At 35.1% G+C, this 12266-nt stretch overlaps 1 protein-coding gene across 4 annotated transcripts in view; it reads right to left on the bottom strand.

Moving 5' to 3' along the window:
• DMXL1 (Dmx like 1) overlaps window positions 1-12266 on the bottom strand; it is a 132733-nt gene that overhangs the window by 74878 nt on the left and 45589 nt on the right. For all 4 annotated transcript variants that reach the window (XM_069591714.1, XM_069591713.1, XM_069591712.1 and 1 more), the window contains exons 14-19: window positions 10745-10834; window positions 10563-10665; window positions 9348-9467; window positions 8845-9066; window positions 4502-6187; window positions 3161-3268 (exon numbers count right to left, since the gene is read on the bottom strand). In XM_069591714.1, the coding sequence (XP_069447815.1) occupies window positions 3161-3268; window positions 4502-6187; window positions 8845-9066; window positions 9348-9467; window positions 10563-10665; window positions 10745-10834 (2329 nt within the window). The remainder of the gene's footprint in view (window positions 1-3160; window positions 3269-4501; window positions 6188-8844; window positions 9067-9347; window positions 9468-10562; window positions 10666-10744; window positions 10835-12266) is intronic.

Here is a 12266-nt window from a genome sequence, read left to right on the forward strand (position 1 = left end):
TAGAAAAAGAAATTATGGAAACAATTCCATTCACCATTGCAACAGAAAGAATAAAATACTTAGGAATATATCTACCTAAAGAAACTAAAGACCTATATATAGAAAACTATAAAACAATGGTGAAAGAAATCAAAAAGGACACTAATAGATGGAGAAATATACCATGTTCATGGATGTGAAGAATCAATATAGTGAAAATGAGTATACACCCCAAAGCAATCTACAGATTCAACGCAATCCCTATCAAGCTACCAGCAGTATTTTTCACAGAGCTAGAACAAATAATTTCACAATTTGTATGGAAATACAAAAAACCTCAAATAGCCAAAGCAATCTTGAGAAAGAAGAAGGGAACTGGAGGAATCAACCTGCCTCTTCAGGCTCTACTACAAAGCCACAGTCATCAAGACAGTATGGTACAGGCACAAAGACAGAAATATAGATCAATGGAACAAAATAGAAAGCCCAGAGATAAATCCACACACCTATGGACACCTTATCTTCGACAAAGGAGGCAAGAATATACAATGGATTAAAGACAATCTCTTTAACAAGTGGTGCTGGGAAAACTGGTCAACCACTTGTAAAAGAATGAAACTAGAACACTTTCTAACACTGCACACAAAAATAAACTCAAAATGGATTAAAGGTCTAAACGTAAGACCAGAAACTATAAAACTCCATGAGGAGAACATAGGCAAAACACTCTCCGACATAAATCACAGCAGGATCCTCTACAACCCACCTCCCAGAATACTGGAAATAAAAGCAAAAATAAACAAATGGGATCTAATTAAAATTAAAAGCTTCTGCACCACAAAGGAAACTATAAGCAAGGTGAAAAGACAGCCTTTGGAACGGGAGAAAATAATGGCAAATGAAGCAACTGACAAACAACTAATCTCAAAAATATACAAGCAACTCATGAAGCTCAATTCCAGAAAAACAAACGACCCAATCAAAAAATGGGCCAAAGAACTAAATAGACATTTCTCCAAAGAAGACATACAGATGGCTAACAAACACATGAAAAGATGCTCAACATCACTTATTATCAGAGAAATGCAAATCAAAACCACAATGAGGTACCATCTCACACCAGTCAGAATGGCTGAGATCCAAAAATCTGCAAGCAATAAATGCTGGAGAGGGTGTGGAGAAAAGGGAACCCTCTTACACTGTTGGTGGGAATGCAAACTAGTATAGCCACTATGGAGAACAGTGTAGAGATTCCTTAAAAAATTGAAAATAGAACTGCCTTATGACTCAGCAATCCCACTGCTGGGCATACACACCAAGGAAACCAGAAATGAAAGAGATACATGTACCCCAATGTTCATCGCAGCACTGTTTATAATAGCCAGGACACGGAAGCAACCTAGATGTCCATCAGCAGATGAATGGATAAGAAAGCTGTGGTACATACACACAATGGAGTAGTACTCAGCCATTAAAAAGAATACATTTGAATCAGTTCTGATGAGGTGGATGAAACTGGAGCCGATTATACAGAGTGAAGTAAGCCAGAAAGAAAAACACCAATACAGTATACTAACACATTTATATGGAATTTAGAAAGATGGTAACGATAACCCTGTATGCGAGACAGCAAAAGAGACACAGATGTATAGAACAGTCTTTTGGACTCTGTGGGAGAGGGAGAGGGTTGGATGATTTGGGAGAATGGTATTGAAACATGTATAATATCATATAAGAAACAAATCGCCAGTCTAGGTTCGATGCAGGATACAGGATGCTTGTGGCTGGTGCACTGGGATGACCCAGAGAGATGGTATGGGGAGGGAGGTGGGAGGGGGGTTCAGGATTGGGAACACGTGTACACCCATGGCAGATTCATGTAAATGTATGGCAAAACCAATACAGTATTGTAAAGTAAAATAAAAATATATATATAAAATAAAATTGTAAGAAAAATAAATAAAAGAAATAATATAGTTGAAGCATTTGGGATAGTACCTAGCACATAATAACTTTTATTACCCCATATCACCACATTAATAAGATACTTTTATATTTATAAAGTATTATTTACATCAGCAAGTCTCTTGATCTACTGTCTCACACAGGTGGTGTTAATCATTCAGTTTCTATTTTGTCTCTTCAAATTACATTTTGTTTAGCATTAATGAATGAAGTAAATGATTAATTATAAGATTTGGCTTTGACTTATACAAACATATGAACTCAAATTTTTAATGTAATATACAATGACAAGGAATCTGAATTGCCCACAAGACCCAAGTCTTTGGCAATAAAGAAACTGTAAATAAAAAAGAAACATTTATACTGTGAATGGACTGTTGTTCTAAATTATTTTTAGATTCCCTCGTATCTCTCAACCAAGTTTAATAATTCTTCATAAATAAATAAATATCTGACTTAGAATTTTAGCTTCTCTTTTCTAAGACTAAATGCAAAATGAAAGGGAGGAGGAAGCAGAGAGAAAAGAGACAGAGACCAATGAACAAAGGTTAAGCTGTAGAGTTCCAACACCACTGTTTAAATTTTAGATCCAACAATCTGAGAAGCTGGCTCTATTTCTTAAACCTGGGGGTACTCAGTCAATAAATATCTTGTTTTGTTTAAGTTACCTTAGATTTAAGTAAAGTATTTCTGTTGCTTTGGAGTCCTGACTAATAATATAAAAGTATTTGAAATGTTATTAAACTAATATCTGAAATATATATTAATGTTAATAGCAGTTTTGGGAGTGGAAAGATTTTTATTTTCTATGATCTGTACTCTTTCTTTGTAAAACAATTGAGTATATCTTATTTCTCTATTCAAGTTATACTCAAATTTGGGGGGGAAATGAATTTAGATGGATGTCAATCAAAGAGAATGAAGAATATTTAAATAAATTGAAGAGAATGAAATAATACTAATTGGCCTATAATGTATAATGCTTGAAGTAATATTCAATTGTCCAAAATCCATTTCTTCACTAACTCTATCTACGAAATAATTTTCAGAATTTTAAAGCAAAGATGAGGTGAAAGCCAATGTTTTTAACACAAATTAAGGAAATTCAGAATATATCAAACATGTCATGATCATATCCAGGCAAACAAAACTTAAATGTTCTTAAACCTCTCTTCCACTTGGCTTACTTCCTTTTACTAGATTACTACCAAATCACCTTGGCGAAGCAGTTGAGCTCGATAAGCTGGAAGAGAAGTTGTAAGAAAAGTATGAAGTCGAACAGCCAGAAGAAATTTTAAGCCACATTCATCAAGAGTTTCTCCACCTATAAAACAGAAAAAAAAGTATTTTTACCTATAAAAACCCATTTCAAGAGCAAAACACAAGTAAGTGGTAATAATTCTGGCAAGCAGGGCATGTCACAGCACCAACCTCAGGGTAAAACATTGTGAAACTGACAAAAACTGTCAATCTAAATATTATCTTTCTTTTTTTCTATACAATTATACGTTATAGGAAAAGCTGTATAGTTTAATAATTTAAAAACTAATAAAGAGAACAAATTGACTCAGGATCTCTGATTTTTTTAAATAATATAATCTCCTCTGACATGAATATTTAAATTAAAATCTGAAGGAATTTTAAAGAAGTTTAACCTCTGTGGTACTTGGTACAATATTTTCCATGTTGATCCAAGTCATATGCCCCATCCAGTAACTGTCAACACTAGAAGAAATGGCTACATGGTAGTGGGACCTGATTTTTACATGAAGAAAAACAAACGGTTGTAATATAGTCAGATCAAGAAATAATATCTACTAGTAATATTTAATATTGTAATTCACAACCAACTTTTCTTAAAGTTGTAATTTTTATTACTGTTATTTTTTCTTAAAATTACCCCACATTCTCCTTTCAAGCAAAGTCCAAAGGGTGCATCCTACTGACCTATATCTGGTACTTAAGGCTAGGCTGTTAATTTCAGATCTTACTTGAAATCTGATGGGAATTTTATAAATTTTATTCATAACTCAGGAAATTAAAAATAAAAAATGTTGAGTGAGGGAAAGAACTGATTTTAGTAGGTTTGTTTGTTATTTTAGGAAGGAGTATACATTAATGGTAATTTTTAAAAACCTCAATGTTAACCCAAATTAATAGTGAACTGCCATGATGTGAGAAATAAAACACTTTTTATTTGGGGGTATCTAAGATATTTATTAAGAATGTTAACTTTCACTAAACTCAAAAGTAATGGATCAGATTGGATTTTTGTTATTAAGTAGACAGGTAAAATGGACTGGATTTTTGTTATTAAGTAGACAGGTAAAGTTGAATTGGCATAATGAACCTCTGTGCACTTTCTCAGAGTACTGTAACTTATGGGATAAAGAACATATATTCAAGTTAAAACTATTGTGAAGGCAACAATGATGACATAACAAACCTTTACGGCTATCATTTTTACAAAAATTATTTAAGATTATTTTCTGTGAAAAAATAAGTAAAAATAGTATCATCAGTTTTTCCTCTAATCCTGTACCCAACTTAGTATTACCTTGGCTTCGGTCTCTGCTTTCTCCAATATCAGTGCTGGTAGTTGCAATTGTATCTGCTAAAGCCATCAAAGACATCTGCTCCATCCGGCTGAGTCCTGGTAAACTAGAATGAAGTAAGTGGCCAGAAAGAACCTGAGCATGCTCAGGACCAAAGTAAGTTGGACTGTACTGTGAAAGGTCAATAACCACAGGCTCTGTATTTTCTTCATCTGTCTCTAACACATGACGGTCAGTCACTAAAACTGGCATCTGAAAAAGCTCATCATAATTTTCTTTTGACAACTGGTTTGAGTTATTTAAGGTACTCTGATTACTAGATCTCTCTAAGGATGAGTAATAGCTATCATCATCTGCTGCAAGTAAGGCATATAAAGGAAGTGGAGGGACGGAATCGATTTCTGTGTAGTCTGTATTTTCACTTTTGTTGAATGCCTGGGGGTCTCTAGTAGTACTTCCACTAGCACTGATGGTGAGAGACCTAAGGCGGCGCTCATGATTAGATTCAGCTTCATTCAGAGCCACGACTTCCCCAGCAATGCACTTGACAAGATGTGACAAGATGGCCTTTGCTCTCCGAACTTTGCCAAGATCCATGAGTTCCAAAAGTTGCAAAGGATGGTACTGAGGTAGAGTTGGGGAAAGAACATGAGCTGCTTCAAAAAGACCTGAATCTTCCATATCCACAGAAGGATCAAACGCAGTTTTCTTCCCACAGATCTTCTGTGCAAGACTAGTCATGGATCGAGTCAGAGCTTTCTTTGGAGGATGTAATCCAGAACTTGATGAGTTACTCTGTTTTATTAAACTCGTTATAGATGGAGTGCTCCCATTATATGAATCTGTTGTAACAGGCTCTTGTTTAGAAGATGGCTGCCACTGGGAATACACATGCATTTCACAATCCATTCCTACCACCAGGATGCCATCTCGGACCCAAGATAAAGAAACAGGAAAAGGTGGAGAGCCTTCTACAGAAGAAACCAAGTCCACACTTCGTAACAGCACAAACTGAGAAAGGGGCACAACTTTAGTACTTTCCCAGAGAGGAAACGCCAGGCTTTCCTTACCAGCCTGTTCTTGTACTTTGCCAGACAGGGGTCCATACATAAAAAGTTTTGATCCAATTCCTACAGTCAGAATATGAGAACCATCTTCTCTAGACATCCAATCTAAGTGAACTAAATGCTTTGTGTTTGATGTGACACTTTCTTTACTAGATAAAGAGATCTCTTGTTTATTATAGGCCACTAAATTGCTATCAATACTAATGCCAGAATCCAACACTGTATTTAACTCATCTAAATGAATTGTCTGCTCAAGGACCCAACATGAACCTCCTGTAGACTCACATTCAAAAATACTTACATGCATCACAAAGTCCTGAGAAGATCTACTATTAGACATAGGCTGCTTATATGCTACTGCTAAACGATTCGTGTGTGCACAGCTGACTTCTATAGGCCTACCAGGTACAGTTATACTGCTATTGCTCTGCAGTCCATCTTCAATAAGTAATGGCCATTCTTCCCAAATGTACGTAAGATCTGTTTCTCCATTCTTTGATGTGGCAGATTCTCCAGCCATTACTCTACATCTCCAGAATCTTACTTTCTCATCTGAGCATGAAGTTGCCAATAAATAAGGTGCACTGCATATGGGATATATGGAAGAAGAACTCAGATGTCCTAAAATAAAAATAACCCATTAACAAAATGTCAAATGATGTCAAAATAATCCATTAATAAAATGTCAAATTTGGTAAATACGTCTGTCTTCTTGTACTAAAGGTTTTAGTCTCCTGCATGAACTACCATTAACAACATGACAGCCAATATTTAGCTTAAGGATCAACAAGATCAGTAAGCAGCTTTTAATGACATCAAAATGGTACACAAAAATGACATTATTATCAAAACCTTGAGCCAAAAAAGAACTCAGATAATTTACAGCTAAGGACTCTCTGACTAAATGTGTATCTTATGCCTAAACAAAATAGCCAGATTAAGGCAGAATTAGAAAACCTAAATCCTAGTCCTGGTTTTCAATCCAGCATTCTGTTCACATCTCTTTGCTAGCATTATATATTATTATAAATCTAATTTTAAAGATATCAATACATTTAAAAAATTCATCAACATTCACTGGCTACTTCTCTATAATATTTTTAAATATAGCTGTGTGACTGGCTTACAATTATTTATGTACTAAAAGGGCCTTCCATGATTGAAGCTGTATTTCAAGGAAATGATGCTGAGAACATTCTCAGATGGGACATATGTTTCCTTGGGTTTAATGTAATTAAATACTCAATTTCCTAAATCAGGCATTGGCAAACTTTTCTTAAAGGGCCAAAGAGTAATAATTAGGCTCTGCTAGCCACAGAGTCTCTGTTGTAACTACTCAACTCTGCCATTGTAGAACAAAAGCAGCCATACACAAAAGTAGACAAATAGGTGTGGCTATGTTCCAAACTTATTTATGAAACAAGTAGGTGACCCATAGTTTGTCAAGCCCTATCCTAAACTATTAAATATAAATTACTAACCACAATATAGATGTTACATGGAACATCCATCATATTTTAAAAGCATATTTCAACATATTGTTAGTAAGTTTTTTTAAAGTCCTCAAGGACTTAGCAGTACTACAAAAGGACACAATTAACATTGTTCAGTAGTTTCTCTGAGCTAAACAGATAATAAAGAGTTTAGTGGTTATTTAGTCACTGCTAAGTGTGTCTGACTCTTGCAACCCCATGGATTGTAGTCTACCAGGCTCCTCTGTCCATTGGATTTCCTAGGCAAGAATCCTGGAATGCTGTTTCCTTCTCCAGGAGATCTTCCCAACCCAGGGATCTAACCTGCATTTCCTGCACTGCAGGTGGATTCTTTACCACTGAGCTACCAGGGAAGCCATCCCTTCCCAAAAGTCTCAGTTAAAAAAAAATTGTTAAGACTAGGAAAAAAAGCTTTTATCATATGCTACTGCTTTTGTCAAACAAAAGAAATTTCTTTTCCTGCCCTAGGACTTTTTTTATTGTAAACTCAACTTGCACCAAAGATTATTTTTAGAAACATCTTCAGTTTCTCTTACATTTGCTATAAAATTTTTTTAGAATGGAGTAGTGAAGAGTATACTTTTTTGGCTAAGGATGCTGCTGCTGTTGCTAAGTCACTTCAGTCATGTCAGACTCTGTGCAACCCCACAGACAGCAGCCCACCAGGCTCCCCCATCCCTGGGATTCCCCAGGCAAGAACACTGGAGTGGGTTGCCATTTCCTTCTCCAATGCATGAAAGTGAAAAGTGAAAGTGAAGTCGCTCAGTCATGTCCAACTCCTAGCAACCCCACGGACTGCAGCCTACCAGGCTCCTCCGTCCATGGGATTTTCTAGGCAAGATTACTGGAGTGGGTTGCCATTGCCTTCTCCAATGGCTAAGGATAACAGCTCTTAAAATTTCATCAATACAAAAATCATTTTTTTTCAAACTTTAACTTTCCTTGCACTGATTCCTCTTTTATTAAAATATACAAAAAAAAAAATCTCAGAATGTTAAAAAAAATTTATCATGACACTGTAATACTCCTGCTAACTTCACCAATTACAAAAGATTAAGTGCTTGATTACATGGCAAACTGAAGAGCATTCGAAGTAACTAGTCAAAAGTGATAAGTAAAGAAGACCAAAAATCCACACTGTGACTATGAAAATGAAAGAACTAGGTGATTAAAAAGATGGATTTTTGTCTTGGTTTTCATGATACCCTTGATACCTTGAAATTCTGTACACTGGAATGACCTGGAAGGTTTGTCAAAATAAGACTGCTGGGTCCCACACCAGAGTTTATGATTCAGTAAGTCTAGAGAATGACCCAAGAATTTTTACTTCTTACAACTTCCCAAACAAGTTGCTGATGCTGCTGGTCTGGGGACCACATTTTGAGGACCACTGCCCTAAGGATGAGGATGATAAATATTTATCAGGAACTACACACTTAAGAGTCCTTCACAGCACAGAGCTCCTGGCCACCATTACCAATATTATCATTTGGCAAATAGGTGCAACTCCATTATTAAGTCTGCCCTGGAAACTTTCACTTCGTCTTTACAAAAGAATAATAAAAACTTGTCTTGGAAATCAATATTTAAGACAGTTCTGGCTGACAAATGCCAGAGTAATCATAATGAGAAATTTAAATTTTTAATTTAGGATATTGAAAGGTATTCTTTCCATTTCTGCTCCTGTGTGAATTTAAAAAATGGGAGTTGCACCTATTTTTAAATACACAGTAAACCTTCATGCACTGCCAAATGTATCAGTCTCTTTTTACAAAGTTTACACACCTGCTGATGGCTTAACACTTATTATCTCAACTCCTTCTGGCAAATGCAACTCTTGGCTATAAATCATTTCTGAAGACAGAGTCAACTTGCTGGTACTCTGGAGATTTGCTCTGCAAGCCTGATACTTTTGTGAAAAGGGGGATAGGATCTTCTCTGGAGAAGAAGAATAATGTTCTTCTGGCTGCCAAGCTGCTTCAGATATTTTTGTATCTACTTTTTCATCTATAAAACATAAAAAAAGAACCAAAACACTGGGAGGGAACCCCTATAAACATTAAAATTGCTAAATTTTATAATCCAAAACTGCCTTATAAAAGATAAAAATGTAAACATATTCCTATGTTTCTTTATGACAAGAAAACTGAGAAATTGTTTTTTCCTTAATTAACAGAATAAACTACAATTATCCTGTCAATAAAAATAGCTTAAAAAATATCCACCAATCTATCTATACATACATTGTTAATCTAAGTCTACTGATAGAAAAAAAAAAAACAACTCACCCAATGAGACAGGAATGGACTTTAAATGCAAATTCCACATGTGTAACAATGAACGGTTGTCTTGGGTGCACTCTATTACAATTAGGTAGAATTTTTCAGAAAATCCATTAGGTGAGCTGCCTGTTGGTATTAATGATGTATTTCACTATTAACATAGACAGCTATTAACCTCTTAGTATGAAAAATGAAAAATAAAGAACATTCTGTTGATATAAATAACCCTTTATATCCATATTTCTCATTTTCAGCATCTTTCCATCATTGTATTTAAAGGTTACAAAAGCACTACAAGCATTTTTGCAAAGTTCAAAATTCTCAGGGAAAATGATAGAAGACTAAGAGAGTAGTGGTAAGAAATTAGACATTCAACATAAAGGTGTAGAATTCAAAAAGGTACTTCTTAAAGGAGGAAAATAAATGGAAAAAGGGTAAAGAAATGATGTACAAGAAAATAAAAACAACCTGAAACAAATACAGAATGCAGTTATTATTATTGTTTGAGTCTTGATAATCGACTTTTAGAGCAATAGGTACACACCGTACAGTTCCTTGGTAAGTAAAGTTATTTTTGAGTTTGGTTTGGCTCTGTAATCAAAACTAATAACCAAGATATTTTAGCTTTATTTTCCTGATTTTCTTTATTTAAAATAACAGCTAATACTGGGAGGATGAATTTAATATCATTTTTAAAACTGCTTAATTGTAAGAAAGTATTAATTAAAACCGCCTATATAACTTTAAGTTTGTAGCTAATGCTTTAAATTGCAGATTTTTAAAGGGTCAGGTGCCAATATCATTCAAATTATTAGGGCAGGACCCCTCCCATGCAAAGAGCACTCACACATTAATGATAAAGAACATGTCTATGATACTTTTTTAAAAAACATAATTGATGTGAGTTCCCTGGCAATCCTGCGGTTAGGACTCTGCACTCTAACTGCCAAGGGCCTGGGTTTGATCCCTAGTTGAGGAACTAATATCCTGCATGCCAGGTAGCATGGCTAAATACTGATTAACTAATTACAGTATTTTAAAAAACCATAACTGACAAACTCCTTTAATTTTTTCATTATTATTGCCTTGTTAAGAATAAAAAGATACTGGTATTTATGACAAATATTATCACAAATGTACTGAAACACTGTATCAACTTATCTTTATTAACTGCCTAACATACTGTACATTTTATAGCTCATTACATAAAAAATTCTTTACCTGCATCAGATAACATTCTGTCTTTTCCCAGTCTTTTCTTCTCAAGATTATTCAAAATGAAGTCTTCTTGAAAAACATGAAGTAGTTGGGTTTTTCTGCCTTGCTGAATGTAAATAAATACCAACATAAGTTGACATACATATTATTTATTAATGCTAAGTGGCCAGAAAAATAATACTTACAAGTTTGGTAATGGGATCTAATGCGATAATGCATCCTGGCCTGGCTGTTGACTGTTGACTTACGATGTTAAACACTTCACCAACATATTTCTGTTTTTGAAAAAATGGATATTTCCTTTATTAAACAATTAAATTTAAAAAACAATAAAAAATGATGTAAAATTTGAAGCATAACAGACAATAAATAAGTTCAGGTGAGACTAAATAAGTTCACAAGTCTCTTTTATTATAAACATTCTGGGATTTTACCAGGCAATTACACAGGAATGAACAGAGTTATATAGCTCAGTTGGTGCAGAGAAAAACAAAAGCAACGGTTGGTAATCATTAAGGAGAAAAAGTATTTTCTATTTTTAACTATGAAAGACTGACTTCAATCTCACGGGAATGTTCCAAGAATCAAAGCTTTTTAGCATTAACTTTGACAAACAAAGCTAAATAAACAAATTAATATACTATTTATAAACAGTGATTTCTTGAGCCACATCATCTCCTGACTGCTCTTGTCAAGGTCATATGGTTAAATTCAATCTTCATCATGCCTGATCTATCAGCATATGAATCTGTTATTTCTTCCTCCTAGAAATTTCTTCATTTTGGCTTCCTTTATACACCACACTCACCCCACTTTTAACAATGGAATGCCCCAGGGTTCAATCTTCCTACCATTTCTACTTTCCAACTATAGCCTCTCCCTCAGAGATCTCATTCAGCATCACAACTTTATGTTCTAACAGGTACTTATTTTCTATCTTCAGACGAGGTCTCCCTCTAAACTCCAGACACTAGCCTACTAGATCTCTTGGATATCAAACAGGCATTTCAAAATTAACATGTCCAAAGTTAGGCTCTTGAATCCTCCCTGCACCTCAAAACCTATTTACACATTCTTCACATCTCAAGGCAAACCTTGGGAGTTAGCCTCTTTTTCTCACACAAACCCCATACCCAGTCCAATCCTTATAGTCAATGTTCAAAACACATTCAGATTTGACCAGTTCTTATCCTCTTTACCACCACACCACTTGCTACCATTCTAACCCCCTTTCACTTTTTCTTAAACTACTGTAATAGCTTCCTGAATTGGTCTCTCTGAGAACACTTCTGCTTCCCATGTCTAATCTATATAGCAAACAGAGTGATATTTTAAAGCCTAAGTCAGATCATATCACTGTCATTCTTTACACCAGTTTCTATGTCATTCAGAGTAAAATTCAAAGTAACTACAATGGCTTATGAGGTCTTCTACTGCAAAGGCCAGGCTAACTTTTTAACTTTATTTTTTATTACTTTCCACCTCATTTATCCTACACCAGCCACAACAGCCTCCTTGATGAGCCTTACCTACCAAACATGCTCTGGTCTGAGGATCTTTACACTTGCTTTGCTGAAATAGTTTTCCCACTAAATATCCACAGAGGTAGCTCCTTCATCTCCTCCAGGTCTTTGCTCAAACTGTACCACTTCTGTGAGGGTTTCCCTGACCAGCACTTTACTTGGCACTCCCTACTACTTCTGCAAC

This window comes from Ovis canadensis, chromosome 5 (genome assembly GCF_042477335.2).
Source record: "Ovis canadensis isolate MfBH-ARS-UI-01 breed Bighorn chromosome 5, ARS-UI_OviCan_v2, whole genome shotgun sequence".
NCBI lineage: Eukaryota > Metazoa > Chordata > Mammalia > Artiodactyla > Bovidae > Ovis > Ovis canadensis.